Here is a 17,428-nt window from a genome sequence, read left to right on the forward strand (position 1 = left end):
TTTTCTGATTCAAGACAGACTCTCTAAAATTTTGTGCTTTGTACTAATCTGAGCAGTAGCAAATAGGAGTAGAAATAGCTAAAGCAATGAAAATACTGTTGCATACACTCCTGAGATTGTGTAATTGCAGTAGGAAGTCTCTGCATTATGAAAGGCTGACTGGGGGCACTTATGGACTACGCAGATAATCTGCCTTTGCAATATAAGCAAGGATCAGCATCAAACCAGAAAGCACGGCCAGCATGAGTGCACAGCATGCACCTGAGTCAGAAAAGGCAGAACCAGACCATGAAAGAAAAAGCACCTAAGCAAGAGTCACAAGAAACGTTACACTAGTAGAGAATTGGCAGCTAAAACTAGCCCTACACGCTAAATTATTACAAATCTAGATTGCATTGAATATTTATGAAAGTGAGTTTAAGTCATAAAGTGTTTTTCACGAAAACTGAGAATGTTAAAAGGAGAATATTAAACTCAAACCGTTTTTTTTTTTTTTTTTTTTTTTTTTTTTTTTTTTTTTTTTTGAGAGGGAGTCTCACTCTCTCATCCAGGCTGGAGTGCATTGGTATGATCTCGGCTCACTGCAACCTCCGCCTCCTGGGTTCAAGAGATTCTCCTGCCTCAGCATCCTGAGTAGCTGGGATTACAAGCACAGGTCACCACGCCCGGTTAATTTTTTTTGTATTTTCAGTAGAGATGGGGTTTCACCATGTTGGCCAGGCTGGTCTTGAACTCCTGACCTCAAGTGATCCGCCTGCCTTGGCCTCCCAAAGTGCTGGGATTACAGGTGTGAGCCACTGCGCCCAGCCAACTCAAACCTTTTATGCACAAACATTGAGAAACCTTTGCTTTCCTAACTCAGCAAGGAAACATGATGCTTTAGAGGCTGAAAGCCCAGCTCAGCCAAGAAAGTTGTGAAATGGGCCTGGGGAAACCATGGGCAGGACAGGGTTATCGGGCAGTCCCCAAACAGGAACCTGCGTTTACAAGGTTTGGCATGAAGTGGTCTCAGGGCTTCTTACCAGCCATCTGAGCTTCTAGTTGTGTAACTGCTCAATGAAAGCCACATGAGAAATGTTTCTGTGAAATAAGCGATACTGACTGAAACAAGAAGTCCCCTATGTATCTGCTACTCTTCTTTGGCTGATGACAATGAATAATGAAGCAACAAACTTTGGGAAAGTCAGACATTTGACCCAAAGTGTGGCTAATAAGAAAAATTAGGCTCTGTCCTGTGTTTCTTAGTAACAATCTCATAGGTTAGTGGCCCCATGATTACTTGAACTGTGAGGAATTTCATTATTGGCATGAACTCATGAGTTTTATCAGCTGTGGTTACTTCTACATAAACTGTCTGATATTAAAACAAGCACTGGTTAATATACTTCTAACACACCAAAAGTGAGTCAAAGACAGTGGGTGGATATCTACTTTATGGACCTATTCTCTGTCTTAGTAGAAGCAAGTCTTTAGAATGAAGAGGGGGATATGTTTCCCTACCAGAGGAGACATGAGTCCTTTTCTTGCTTCCTATTGGATATCCCAGAAAATATCATTTCTACAGGACATACCTAGAATGAAGGAACAACAGTGAAGAAAATCCAGCATTCCAGACAGGCCTTAGTTTCTGATACTGAACAACACACGCCAATTGTAGAATACCACTTGCATTTTGCCACACAAACTCCTTAGAAGAAGGATTTAAGTTTAAGTCACCACTGTAAACCTCACACCTTTATGGCTCAGGGGTCACAAAAGAGCAGATTTGGAGACAGACCAAACAGGATTCAAATTCTGACTATGCATCTAGTTAGCTGAATGTTAGTTGCCTCATGAAGTTACTGGGAAAATTATATTAGACTATGTATATTAAATGTCTAATATAAAATGTCTAATCCAATGCCTACTCGCAAATGCTCAATAAGTGGCATTTATTTATACCATAATTATGAACATTTGCTGAATGATTTGATTATAACATGAAAAACATTATGAGGTAGAGAATATTTCATGTCTGTACTTTAACATAATTTTAAATATCTTTGTTTTGCCTGATCACAAAGTAATGCATGTTCATCGCAAAATGTTTAGCAAATAGAGAAGACAGGCTGGGTGCGGTGGCTCACACCTGTTGTAATGCTAGCACTTTGGGAAGGCAAGGTGGGCGGATCACTTGAGGTCAGGAGTTCGAGACCAGCCTGGCCAATATGGTGAAACGCCATCTCTACCAAAAATACAATAATAAGCCAGGTGCAGTGGTGCGCACCTGTAGTCCCAGCTACTAGGAAGGCTGAGGCAGAAGAATCGCTTGAACCCAGGAAGTGGAGGTTTCAGTGAGATCGCGCCACTGCACTCCAGCCTGGGTGATAGAGTGAGGGAGGCCCTGCTGCAAAAAGAAAAGAAAAGAAAATTTAGAAGACAAAAGATTATTCCATCCTGGAACCCAGAGATAATACTGTAAACTTTTGGTGTTTATCTTTCCAGACTTGTTTGTAAACACATATACACACATATATTTCTCATCTATGTACACAGCATACACATACATGGGTATTTTTCATCACAAAAGTGAGATCATAATATTTTATAAAACTAACAGTATAGTTTGGACATATTCCCAGATCAATACGTAGATACATGTATATATACGTAGATAATATATGCATATTATTTATATATGTATGTCTTCATTGACATGGATAACTGTTGCATTATGTTCCATAAATGTACCATAACCCAATTCTGTATTATAAATGGTTTGTGATAAATATCTTTGTACCTGTGTCCTTAGGGACAAATTTCTAGGAGTAAAATTGCTGGACCTGAAAGCACACCCAGTGAAAGAGTTTGTATAAATGCTTTTCAGGGCTGCCCAGCAAGTGGCAACATGCTAAAAATTTTACACAGGACTTGCCCCAAGCCTCAGGAACAGGCGTCCCTGTCTGTCACTGGCCCCATTCACTCTACTAGCTGTGTAAGAGCTCATTATAACCTCACCAACTCAGGGTCTCATCGCCTTTTTCATTTTTACCAATAAGGTTGGCCAAAAATTGCACCTCATTTTAATTTGCATTTCTTTGATAATTAACCAGTTGTTTCTTGACGGTTACTTGCTTTCTCCAAACTTACAGGAAAAGTTAGACTATCAGGGAACATAAGAAAAAGTGACATGCAGGAAAAAGAGGAAACTTGTGGCTGTAAATTTCAATTTGGGTTTCAGACTAAATAGAAAAGTAAGTATACAGTCCTGTACTCTGCCCAACACATGCTAGTTGACTGATCTGGAAAGCACACTGATGAGCAAAGCAGCTGAGAAGCTCTAATAGCGGGTGCTGGGCTCACAAAAAAGAAGGGGAAATCTGATTTCTCCAGGAAACTGTGGAAATGATACAACAGGCAGTAGCTACCTTGACCATAATAATGACAAATTTTTGAGGATGTGGTAAAAGTCGTAAGTATGCTCAGTTAATGACAAACACGGAGGGAACCGCTCAGTTAATGACAAACACGGAGGGAACCACTGGGGAAACTGGGTTTGAAGGATGGGAAGGAGAATAAAGAGTACTTTGAGGAATAGAGTAGGAAAATATGCAGTCTTGTTATCACCGAGTTTAGCTTCTTAGAGTTAGGTTTCTAGAACTAGGACAAATTATTTGTTAGGCCAATCAGGGCAGGCTGAGATCAGTCCTTGGGCTGTCTTGGGGAATGTTTGTCTTTTTGCCTATAAGGATATAAAGGCAGGCAATACAGCCAAGCTTCTACAAAAGAGCCTGTGAACACCAGAGGCAGAGGTGAATGCTCAAGCTAGGGTTAATATGAAGAGGGAATGGGGGATAGTTTCATGAGGTATCTTACATTTTATCTTGATGTGCTTTTGCTGTAAGTTGGATGTATACTGCGAACACAGATTCATGTGCTATTTGGAGTCAATGCTCCGTTATGTTGTGCCCAACTAGAAGGCTCTGCCAAACTACCATTTTTTAATAGGTGTAAAATTTAAAAGAAGTAGAATTTATCCCAATGCTTAGCCAAATACAAAGATAATACCATTTCACAGACCAATGAATAACAAGAATTATCCTTATTCCATTTGGAAGCATTGTCTACTTTATCAGCACTAGGAAATCCTACACTGGGGTTCCTTAACAAAAGGAAAACTTTGGATTTTTCTTACAAGTTCTCAAATCTTTATCTGAATGTCAGAGGGACAAGTATCCATACTGTACTGAGAAGAGGGCTGAAAAATAAAAGCAAAGTGTCTAATTCTAGATTTGGTGGCAGTTCTGAGAGAGCGTAGGCTTGCTTTGACATTGCATATGGACAATTCTTGAAACATGTCATTTATTTTCATTTTATTTTTAGACACTTGATCTATACAGACAGTTATTTGGATAATTTTCTTTCATTAAGTTCTTTGTGCTCCTGATCTTTATTGCTCATTTTGTATATGATCATTTACTTGTCTAAATTTTAATTTTTATTCTTCTTAATAGCAGATGCCATGCTTCCTCATATGGTCTTTCTAGGCAGGCACCAGGCTTTATGATTCTTCTGCTTCTTTGACAGCTCTAGCAAAGTACTGCCGGTACTCAATAATCCTCAGGGACTGATAATTAAGGCCTCAGGACAGATCCAAATCTCCATTTTTCGCAAGCACAAGGAATCAAATAGGAGGATAAATCTCAATACCTCCTCTTCCAAGTCTCAGGGTATGATGCTAAGACAAACTGTTCTCTCTGAACTCTCTTTAGCCACAGGTTTGTAAGCAAATGAGATAGGTGAGAAGATACACCGAAAGGTTAAGTTCTTCACTAATACAAAAATTTGGCACTACCTCCTACCTCAAAACAAAGCAAAACAAAACAGGTGAACAAACGAAATCCTTCTCAGTATCAACAATAACAACAAATCTCAATTCATCTTGCCCATTTATAAGACTGAGTGATATTCACAATTTCATAAAACATTTGAGTATTTTTAGTACAACTATTATACAGATGTTGAAATGCTAAATTCAGAAAATGGAAAACAGGAGGTTTCGTTGACATGTCCAGTTTTGAAAGAACAGACAGTTCAAAATAAACACAACTAGGCAGTACCTGAAAGAAGCATTAAGATATTAAAATAAAGTATCCCTGCTGAACTTCTACAGAGAGATGCAGAGAATTCCAACTGGCATGCATCCTGAAGAAGACGGTGAAAGAGAAAACAGGGGCCTGGATTCCACATCTCGATGTTGGACATAACATTGACAAGTCCCTTGCAAAGTCATCTAGGGGAAAAAGTCTTCACCACCCTCACTCAAGCCCAAAGTGGCTGCCTTTCACTTCTGGCATGTTTCTCATACACTCAGATATGAGTATGTGCATATACATGTTGCTTTCTTTTTCCTGTCTGTCTGTTTCTTTTAGAAAGTCTACAATGAGTACATATTACTTATCCACTTATATATATTACATCATATAAACATATATGCATTTGCAAATTTTTAAAAAAATCACTTTATTTTAAATAAAATGTAATGTTTATACATCAGCTCTTTTTATGATTCAGGCTGCTACTTCACTTTTGAATTTCCAAATATCTTAAAGATTTCAGCAAACATCTATTCAGGGAGTATGTGGAACTCTGTTATGGTTAAGAGTGTGGACAGTAAGATGCAAAGCAAATAGCTCCAGTTTGGAAGCATTTTATGGACATTCCATTCTGGCAATTTAGAGTTTTTGTTTTGTTTAGCCTTTTAGATATACAGTCTTATATCAACTGTCTAAGAAAAGCACCACTTTGAAATGACTAATTAACAATATACAATATTACAGTTCAAATATACAAATATCATACAAATGTTAATGATGAAAATAATTTGAAGATTCCAGAAGCAGATGTAATTTAGATCTCAAAACCAACTACATATATTGCACAATAAATTGGTATATGCCAAGAGAGAACATTTGCTTTTAATTAGCTGTGAAATTTAGTATAAAAGTAGAGTAAGAAAAGCATTTTTTTCCAAGGTTCATTAATTAAATGAAACAATTTTTTTCTGTCACTTGGAGGTGTAAAATCAGCAAGTGACATTAATTCTTTTAAGAATGACCTTTAATTTTCTGTAGAAATTTTAGTAAATACAGCCAGGTAAAAATAACCCAAAAAAATCACTTGTAATTCCAGTAACAATTTTATAGTTTTTTCTTCTGGCACTTTTTCTTCCTGTGGGCATGCATGAGTGTATGTTCTAAAGAGGGACATTAAAACATGATTTGCTTCTTTGTTTTCCAATAGAAAAGCTTGAAAAGACTTCTATAAACGAAGTAGATTCCTCAGCAATAATAAAAATTGTATCAAGGAATCATAGTAACAGGTAACACTGATGGGGCGCTTGTGGGCCTGGCATTGTGTTCAGTACATAACATGAATTACCCCATCAATCCTCATAAGAGCCTGGTGATGTGGGTGCCATTACTACTCTCACACAAAAGATGAGTAACAGATGCATGGAGATGATATAAATGCTCATGCATGATGAAAATATTGAGGACTACAGAAAAGGCATGACCATCTTAAGATAGCTAGTCTCCTTAGACTAGGAGAGTCAAGATGAGAATTCAAGCCTCTTAACTCTCAGTCTATTCGTATAAAAGTTCCCTGCCTGATCTTAGTGACTAAACAGTTTAGAAAATGGTCGTCACAAAATTCTGAGTATTTCCAGTAATTCCTCAGTCATTCATCCTCATGAACTGAAATCCACAAGGCCTAGCATCCAGTGGATACCAAATCAATGACACAGAAGTGATTTCTATCAACAGAGGCTGGTCCTGGGGACCCCGAGTAGAGATCCATGTGATTTGAAATGAGCGGTTCATGAAAGAAGCCAGAGGGGGCCTGAGGGCCAGGCAGAGTATTCACTAATTCATGCAACAAATATTTACTGAGAGCCCATGTGCTAGGTACTGCTTTAGGTTCTGGGGCAGGCACAGTGCTGAACAACTAAGACAAAGTCCTGGTCCTCATGCAGTAAAGCAGGGAGAGATTGACAAAGTACAATGAAACATTAAACAGGACACTGCTGCTATAAAGGAAAATAACTCTGTATACAGGGGGTAACAAGTGACAGGGCAAGGTATATTCTAGATCAAGTGGCCCAGGAAGGTCTTTCTGATCTGAGACATTTGAGCAAGGAAGTGAGGAAGGCATTTTCAGGGAGAAATGATGAGGAGACTAGAATGAAAGAGATGCTTGCAGGGAATGGGGTCTTAGCAGTTGCCACAGGCTAGGCCATTTAGGGCCTTTGCATTTGGGACCTGGGTCATAGGAGGGTTTCTGAATAGTGAGGTGTGGTTAATATCATTTGAACGGTTTCATCCATTACAAGAAATTAGGCACAAACTTTCTTGAGATTTTTCATTTTCTTTTTTTTTTAATTTGAGATGGAGTCTTGCTCTTGTCACCCAGGCTGGAGTGCAGGGGTGCAACCTTGACTCACTGCAACCTCCGCCTCCCGGGTTTAAGTGATTCTCCTGCCTCAGCCTCCTGAGTAGCTGGGATTACAGACACCCGCCATCATGCCCGGCTAATTTTTGTATTTTTAGTAGAGACGGGGTTTCACCATGTTGGCCAGGCTGGTCTTGAACTCTGACCTCAGGTGATCCGCCCACCTCAGCCTCCCAAAATGCTGAGATTATAGGCATGAGCCACCGAGCCTGGCCGAGATTTTTCATTTTCTAATAAGCAGTCTGCATAGGACAGAGTTCAGTCATGTTTCAAACAATCTTCAATAGATGGTTCAGACTCTTCTGTAGGCCTTTCTCTTTCTCTCTCTCTCTCTCTCTCTCTCTCTGTCTCTCTCCACTCTCTCTCTCTAGGTCTACTTCTCATCTTTGAGGTGCATAGTTTCCTGAAATCCACTCCTCCTACCTTTACAGTGAAGATTCTTGAAGAGTGCAGTCGGAGGGCTTGTCATGTCATAGAACTTGTGGAGGATGAGTCATGATTTTGAAATGTTTTTAATAGTGGTTTTATAACTAAAACCACTTTGGAGGCCAGTGACCATAAACTGAACATAAAAAGGATAAAGCACTATTGGTCCAGAATTAAGTATTGACAAGAGACTGTCCCTAAAAGACTGGTTTGGTATCTAATTTTCACTAGGACTATATTAACTCAAATACTGTAGAATATTTATTTATTTTATTTGTTTGTTTCATTTGATTTTTAAAATAGTCTGAGGATCACGTTACAAGACATATAGTCATTGGGATGGTATATCTCAAATTATATGAGATGGTCTTGAAAAATTATTCTGTCTTACGCTTTTTGGAATAAGTTATCAAATTTTAGGCTCTAGAGAGCCACTGTACCTGTAGTTGAAATTTATTCAACTTCAAACATATTGAGGAACTAAATCAAATTAAACTTTTATTAGATTAGCCAATAAAAAAATGTGAACTGCAACTTGAATATGGTGGAAATGGCTTCTCCTAGAGTTACCTTTAAATGCTAAATTTCAAAGGATGAAAAAAAAAAAAAGAAAGCATTGATGGGTGTTTTGCATGTCACTTCCTATATAAAATCTTTCCTCTCTGCTTCCTCCCCTTCACATAACACTCCTCCTCCTCCATCTCTATCAGCTGTCTATCACAGCAGGTGGGCGTCAGCAAACAGCATGTGTGTCTGGACATCTTCCCCTCTCTGCAGCACACCACCCTCCTGAGGGATTATTCAGTTTGTCTCTGAGCCTCCCAGCTCCTAACACAGTGCCCAACATGGTCCTGTTAGTACTCAATCAGTGTTTATCCACTGGAAAAAATGAATACAGGTATAAATTTGTTTTATTTCAAAGTGAGACTTATTTGATGGATAAATGAGCATTTAAGACTCTTCCTTTAGGCATATTTATTTGCGTTTCAATATAAAGCTTGGACATCAATGAAGCTTTTATTAGTACAAATATGTTCTTTTGAAACAAATTCTGTGTGAGTTTTATAACACTATGTGTTTGGTTTTAAACTATATTTAGTCTTAAATTATTTAATGTTATAATTACTTTTTAAAAGAAATGCTCCAAACAGATTGGACTTGGAGTATGAGAAAAAGGACAGAACCACAGGAAACTTCTAACTTTCTGGCTTGGGCAACAGTACAGCTTGGAGAGACATTGACTGATGGAGGACACAGTGGTAGAGACCAGGTCTGGGGAAAAATGGAGAGGAATTCAGTTTGGGGCATGTTGAGTCCAAGGCCAGCTGTTAGGTAGGAGCTCTTTTTCTCTTCATTGTTAAATATCCAATGAATGGAATATTTAATTTCATGTAAAAATACACTGGGGAGGAGATGTGGTGATTGATGTGGCTAAGTAAAAGGATGAATTCAGTTGGCAATCCAACTATAGTAAGCTTGCATGTAGGAAGATTATGATTCTATGGATACTAATTGATAGAGTTTGGCTGTGTCCCCACCCAAATCTCATCTTGAATTGTAGTTCCCATAATCCCAATGTGTCATGGGAGGGACCTGATAGGAGGTAATTGAATCATGGGGGTGTTTACCCCCATGCTGTTCTCTTGATAGTGAGAAAGTTCTCACAAGATCTGATGGTTTTATAAGAGGCTTTTCCACTTTTGCTGGGCACTCACTCCATCCTGCAACCCCATGAAGAAGGTGCCTGCTTCTCCTTTGCCTTCTGTCATGATTGTAAGTTTCCTGAGGCCTTCCAAGCCATGCTAAACTGTGAGTCAATTAAATTTCTTTTCTTTGTAAATTACCCAGTCTCAGCAGTTCTTTCTAGCAGTATGAATACAGACTAACACACTAATTATTACATACCTCATGTTAGATCAGAGAATTTCCTAACTGACTCTTGGTCTTGACCTCAGTATTATATCAACTCACTACTAGTCACCCTAAAATTTAAATCATCATTTTTAACCTTCCTCTGAAGTTCCAGAATTCAATCTGTGTATTTCTTTATCATACACAAAAATTGAGCCTTTCTTATCTTTCCTTTCCCAATTTTCCCACCTCTGGATAACCTGTTTTACAGTCATAAGTTATCACTATTTTCCCTTTTTTACCCCTTTTATATGTGAAACCATCACTTCTATTGATTCTTCATTAACAAGATCTCTCAGACTTTTCTATTCTCTGTTCTTATTGTCACCACTCAAGTCTCTTCCCTCATCCTCACTCTCAAACTGATTATAGTGTTTTTCTGATTTCTCACTCCAGCCAATTCTGTCCAATTCTGAGAGCAGTAATCTTAAAAAGGACGTCATCACATAAATTCTTTCATGGTCACCCTGCTAAAGCTGCAACTCCTGTTTTATTTTTCCCTTTTCAGCTTCTGCAATCTGAAATGATCTATATTTTAGTTATCTTGTGTACTGTCTCTCCACAAGAATGTAAGCTCCATGAGGGCAAGAACATTATTTTGTTTATTCCCATATTTGTTTATTCCCTGCACCTAAAACAGTGCCTAGCACAAGGAGAGAGCAAAATAAACACTTATTCAATGAATGAATGAATTTAATACTCTCAGACCACAATTCATTTCCTAGATACCATTAAGGAAGATACCGGCTCCTCTGCATATGGTATTCATAACCCATCATGAGGTCACCATTCATCTGTCTAGTCCTATTCTTCAATTCCTCCATGAGAACCTCAGGCTCCTGCCAGGCCAGTTTCAATTCAGATTCTCATCAGTTAGTGTTTGCTATATGCAAACTCCTATCTTGGTCTCCTGCTATTCTCTACACTCCTTACCCCGCCCCTGCCACCCTCTCACATGCCCTTTCAGAATCTTTGTCAGAAGGGTACCTTCTTCCTCTTGACATCCTTCAGAAATTTTTCAGCTTACTCCATGGGTGAAATCTTCAGTGGCTTCCCTCATTTCTGAATTCCTACAGAATTATTTTGCTTTTTATTATCATAGTGAGTAAATAATATATTAACCATATGTAATAAACTGCTATTAAATTTTTAAACATAGAGCTGAAAAGAGTGCATAGATCACATTTGGTTTAACTCTCTCACTTTACACATAAGAAACCTTAAGTCTGCAGAGTCATTAAAAAACTAATATGGGTAGAATTAAAACTAGAATTAAAGTTAAAATTATCAGTATCCATTTATTCTCTCCATTAATATATTCCTTTGTTCTGTGTTTTATATATACATATACATGTGCATGTATTTGTGTGTATATATGTGTCTGTAAGTTTTCCTCAATAAAACTGTAACTCCTTGGAATTATTTTTTGTAATTTTTTGTATCCTATACCTCTAACCCCCCACCAAAGCACCTATTAAAATGATTAGCATCTAGTAGGTGCTCAATAAATTCAGCTTGAAGGATTAATTGCATGAAGACCTCTTTTTCTGTTAGAAAAGGATCCAGATGTTTAGAGGTATCCAGACACTTTGGGGCAAGAGTTAATGAGGTCCAATTCAATTTCATCTTGGAAGTAAAACGTTGCTAACAGAAAATATTTGACTCGCTTAGATTTGGGTCAGGATACAATGCTTCCAAGCCTAGTCAAAGATCTACAGGCTTATTATTATTATTTTTTTTTTACCAAAGAAACAATTGTGTATGTGTTTAGAGACTCAGTCACAATCAAATCTTCACGGAAGAAGTTCTGTATACATTAACTTGGCTATACAGCCTTTATCCAGCTGTCTCTTTTCAAATATACCCAGCCACCCCACCCCCAAAAAGAGATGTAAACTAAAAATATCATAATAACTGGAGGCTGACATCTGAAATCCTCTTAAATTAAGGCATCCAAGTCCACGCAACAAATATTTACATTAAGAAATGTTGGGAAATGGCTCAAAAAATTTGATAGGGCTAGTCATTAACAGACATCTCCAAACTGCTCAATTCATACTAGATAAAATACCATATCTACTAAATATCTGCTTTCTGATATTCTTCAGAGAATGTCTGATGGTAATATCCTTATGCCATGCCAATCAACATAAACCTGCAGGAATCTGTAGGGCAGAGAAGTAGAAGAGGATGAGAGCAATTCTGCCACTGTGTCCTGACAAGCTCTGGACACATACTCTCTCCAGACCATCATCCCCCTCCTGCCTGTCTCCTGGAGAGTTTGGGCACAATAAGAGGACTGAAGCTGATTCACATTCCTGAATAAATATCCAGGGGCCCTAGAACACAGAGCAGTACAGACTAATGGTGTTAAATAGCAGTGGCACTTCAGGGGTAAATTTTAATTTATCACTTTCATTTTAAGGTGATAAAAGACTCTTAAGTCTGTGGAAATGTAGGTTGTACTAATGTTCAATCTAGGTAATTATGGAAAAACATAATGATAACAATTTAACATAAACAATAAAAACAAAACACATTGTCTGAAAAACCTGCACTGTCAGTTGTGAACGAGTGCCAAATTTACTACTTTTGTGAAACTGTATGGTTTGCTCTGGCAGGGTGATTTCCATTTGCAACACTTGTTCTCCCTAACTGCTCGTCAGAAATCACTAATAAGACACAATGATACATAGCACACTTCTCTTGACAGCAGACAAGTCATTTCATTGGGAAATGGTGAAGTTTGTTTAGTAGCACATGAACTATCGTTACATGATTCCTGAGCCCAAAAGTAATTATTGATATCTCTGCATTCTCGTTGTATTTTGTTTACATCTTCTCATAATGTTTATATATCACATCATTACTTGTGCTCATGTCTGTCACCACCACTAAATTATGAGTTTCTTGAGAGCAGGATCTAGGTTTTGCTCACATTTGTGCCCCACTCAGGGCCTAACATAGAGTTTTGTGAATGCTAGATAAATAATGAGTGTTAAATGAATGAACAAATAAACTAATTGCACAAAAAAATTACTGGCAACCCTCTATACTGTCTATAGAATCTGTTGAGGTTGACATTTGTATATTTCTTATCTATAGATCAACAGAAATCAATCCAGGATCTAAAAGTCCTTCAGTATTTCAATCTATTGTCACAATTTTAGTTTTCATTCTATTCCCCAAACTCCTGTGAAAGAAAAATTTGATTGTTATCTGATTGTTATACCTTCTAAACAGAAAAATTCATTTATGGAATAAGTGGCAAGTTAGTAAAAGATATAATATAAATATTATACAATATTAAGAATCATAAAGAAGATATAACAAAATGTGCTCATTCTTACTGCATATACTTTATTGCATTTTTCTTTTGTTAAATTACAGTCTGTGGTCATTCCTTGAGAAAGGATCTAGGGTGCTATCCTTTCTGTCTGGAAGTTTGCATGTCTGCAGAATGCCTTTTTTCATCTTCACATTTGAATACAAATTTGGCTAGATACAGAAAACTGCATTTAGAGTACTTTTTGTTTGTTTCCTTAGCACTAGATGTTCTTGTTTTCAGAATTATGGATGAGAAGTCTGCTCTAAATCAGATTATCGATTTAGAGTAATTTTTTTTCCTCTCTGGTAACTTTCACGATTCTTTTATGTATTTTGTGGCTCTAAAAATTTTCTACAAGATGACTATATGGCTTAGCACTTGGTAGCTTTTCATTCTGAAGTTGCATGTCTTATTTTTCAGTTCTAGGAAATTCTGAGATATTATTTCTTAACTATTGGCTCCCCTGCATCATCTCTATTTTCTCCTCACCAACACCTATTCATCAGATATTGGTAAATATAGAGCTATTCTCTATGACACTTTTCTTTTAAACTTTCTATCTCTTTATCCTTCTATCTCATATTCTGGAAGAAATCCTTAGCCCTGATCTTCCTAGCTCACCAATCTGCCCCTCGGTTTTTTCATCCTGTTATTGAGCCATCTGTTAAGTTCTTAATGACAACAACTATATTTTTTCATTTCCAAGATTTCCCCTTGATTTTGCTTCATAAAAGTCAACTCCTGTTCTTGTTTCATAGATGTAATACCATATTCTATCATATTCTATTTTTTCTAAAGATATTAATCACTTTGGGTAATGTTTAGTTCTAAGGCCCTATGGGTTGTACAATCTTCTTGTTCTTATCATTCTCAGACTTTTGGCCTCATATTTCTAATTCCAGCCACCCCTGAACCATGGGCTCATCTTTCCTGGACTCTCAGGTATCTCAGCTTGGGCAGCCTGTCTGGGATGAGGCGCTGAAGCAGCTGCCAGTGCTTGAGCTTCTTCTTATTTTTCTTTTTTTTTTTGAGATGGAGTCTCACACTGTCACCCAGGCTGGAGTGCAGTGGTGCAACCTCAGCTCATTGCAAGCTCCACCTCCCGGGTTCACGCCATTCTCCTGTCTCAGCCTCCCGAGTAGCTGGGACTACAGGCGCCCGCCACCACACCCGGCTAATTTTTTTGTATTTTTAGTAGAGACAGGGTTTCACCATGTTGGCCAGGATGGTCTCGATCTCCTGACTTCGTGATCTGCCTGCCTTGGCCATCCAAAGTGCTGGGATTACAGGCGTGAGCCACTGCGCCTGGCTGCTTCCTCTTATTTTTCGTGAGAATAGGGGATGGGTAAATAAAGTCAAAGACAGCAACTGGTCTTCAGAGCTTCTCTGGGCTCTCTGTTAGCTGCCTGGGGCCCTTCCCTGTCTCTCCATCCTCAACACTGCAGAGGAGGAGTGCTCAGGAGTTCACAGGACAAACTGCCCCACTACAACAGCTCTACCAAATGCTCATCGGCTGTTCCTAGCCCTCTCCTGCTCCAGGGCTCCACACTTCCAGACGTGGAGCAATTATTATGCTGCACCCATGTCTTAGTGTATCCTTCTCTCTTGCCCATCTCAAGTCCCACCTCTCAGTCCCCCAGGAATTCCTTGAAGTCTCTAGACCATCAAGAAGTCGGCTTCCTGTTTTTAGGTATGACGAGAGATCCGTGTGTTTATCCCAGTGCTATAATTCCCTAGATTTGGTACAATAGAGGGAATGTGCAGCACACTCACTCTGACGTACTAAAACCACCACATTCAAAATCTTACCCTTAAACTAAACCTCCTGAAAAACATACAGGATACACAGGAATCCGCAGAAACACTGGCACTGATATTTTTTCTTTTTTTGAGATGAAGTTTCGCTCCATGCTGGAGTGCAACGGCGTGATCTCGGATCACTGTAACCTTTGCCTCCTGGGTTCAAGCGATTCTCCTGCCTCAGCCTCCCGAGTAGCTGGGATTACAGGCATGCGCCACCATGCCCGGCTAATTTTGTATTTTTAGTAGAGACGGGGTTTCTCCATGTTCGTCAGGATGGCCTCGAACTCCTGACCTCAGGTGATCCACCCGCCTCAGCCTCCCAAAGTGCTGGGATTACAGGTGTGAACATTCGTACTGATTGAATATGTTGCTTTTAGACTCAGTTTCCCCCTTCCCCCTTTGACTCTGCATCACAAGAAACTACATTCCCAGATTTTTTTAGCAACTGGCTTCTGGATAACTTCAGCCAACAGGAAGCACTGGTGGAAGACTGAAAGGGGGACGTGAGAGAAGCCAACGATGTTCCTCTGGACAGTGTCTCAACTAGCACCTGTGGCTCTTCAGTGGCTGCAGATGCTGTCACACAGCACTCAGTATGGTCTAGCTTCTGCCTGTCAGCTGCTGCTCTTAGGTTCTGGTATCATCACCTTCTCCTATTGTCCCTGCAATCCTAGGGGCATAGAAGCTCCTGCTGTTACTGATCTCTGGGGTGTTGCTTCATTTCCTGTTTAGTTTCTCAGCAAAACTATCTCCTGGCAGTCAATTTCCTATATTAAATTCCTTTTGTTAAAAGGCCTAGACTGGTTCTGTTTTCTTGGCTGGATCCTGACTTGTAGATCAAAATTCTGAAGAGACATTTTCAAAGACAATAATTGGTAATTCCCTTCTTTGAGGGGAAAGGAACACCATAGTGAAGATAGTTCGAGGTTAGTGTTCTCAATATCTACGATATCCCAAGTTGTTTGAAGAAATGACATAAAACGTTTTTTTGACGTGAATTTTTGGCAATATGCTTCCCCTTAATTGCAAATACGCCACAAAGCAGTCTTGCAAGAAAAGCCTTAGGGGCCTATCATGTTATTAAATACAGTGTTCTGGAATTAGGAAACACTATCCCGTAGGAGTGAAAGCTGTGACTATAAAAGAAACCTTGCTGAGGCTTCTCAAGCTTTAGACCTACCTCAGGGGCAGCTATGGAATAGTTTAAAGACAACTACTTTTATTCTCTCTCTTATTTACCATTTTCTCCATTGAGGGAGGGTTAGTATATCTTTAGAAAAGTCCCATGTAGCTCTATTTCTCATTTGGAAATAGAGAATGCCACAGCCTTCAAAGCCTGGCCCATTCTTACTACCCAACACATGCTTAATAAGCAGCACAGAAACAAGAAAGCCCACTGTGATCAGAGAGAGAATGAGAGCCACATTGCACCACTGATATGCCATATGGCTGCAAATCTAAAAGCTCTGAAAGATGCCGCAGTTGTATAAAGCCCTGAATACCTGCTTTCATTCCCAGTTAGAGTGTTTGAGCTATAATATATGGGCCATCCATTTATTAAAGGAAAGAGCTTACTTTGGCATGGGATAAATTGGTGCCTGTAGCAAGATGCTGTTGAATACAAAGGATGTCTCTTGAATTCCTTTCAGATCTGAGACCCACAGCTCAAGAGGGTTTGGTGTGTGTGTTTTAAAATTGCATGACTATTATACAATTCCTTTTCTTCAGCTGGCATGAGAAGGATATTCCCATCCTCTCTTTGCTCTGTTCTTTACTTCCTCAAAGCTGAGGCGGCAAAAACACTGCCAGCCTTACCCAGCTTTTCATGGAAAGCCGCCACTCTTAACTGGCGCCTAAATGCAATTTCAGACTGTCCCAGGAGACCTTCATGCTTTGAGGTGAATTCATAACATTAGGGCCAACAAAGAAGTTAACACAAACTTTCGCTGTTAAAGAAAAAGAAAAAAAAGTCTGCAGGCTTACTGAAAGAGCTCTGCTTCTGTGAGTGCCTCTGTCCTCTGCTCCCCAGTGACCATGGCCAGTTCATCCTTCAGTTCCTGGATTTCCTTTTGTAGGCGTTTAATCACCTACAAATGGCAAAGAGACAGAGAAAATGTCAACTTCTCATTAAGGTGAACTTGGTGACAGAGAACATACAGCTCTTAAAATTATGGACAATTTTATGGACACAAAAATGGGTAATGGCATAAAAAGCCAGCTTTGTTAAATCTTAACGTTTTGTTAAAATAGTTCTAGATTTTTTTTTTTTTTTTTTTTTTTTTTTTTTTTTTTTTGAGACAGAGTCTTGTTCTGTCACCCAGGCTGGAGTGCAGTGGCATGATCTCGGCTCACTGCAACCTCCGCCTCCCGGGTTCAAGCGATTCTCCTGCCTCAGCCGAATAGCTGGGACTACAGGTGCATGTTACCACGCCCGGCTAATCTTTTGTATTTTTTTTTTTAGTGGAGACA

At 39.0% G+C, this 17,428-nt stretch overlaps 1 protein-coding gene across 3 annotated transcripts in view; it reads right to left on the bottom strand.

Annotated features, from left to right (window-relative positions):
- The window catches only part of KIF6 (kinesin family member 6), a 381,205-nt gene that overhangs the window by 217,746 nt on the left and 146,031 nt on the right, over positions 1 to 17,428 (bottom strand). For all 3 annotated transcript variants that reach the window (XM_063632298.1, XM_055263866.2, XM_055263865.2), the window contains exon 10: positions 16,943 to 17,046. In XM_063632298.1, the coding sequence (XP_063488368.1) occupies positions 16,943 to 17,046 (104 nt within the window). The remainder of the gene's footprint in view (positions 1 to 16,942; positions 17,047 to 17,428) is intronic.

Source organism: Symphalangus syndactylus, chromosome 23 (assembly GCF_028878055.3).
Source record: "Symphalangus syndactylus isolate Jambi chromosome 23, NHGRI_mSymSyn1-v2.1_pri, whole genome shotgun sequence".
Classification (NCBI taxonomy): Eukaryota; Metazoa; Chordata; class Mammalia; order Primates; family Hylobatidae; genus Symphalangus; species Symphalangus syndactylus.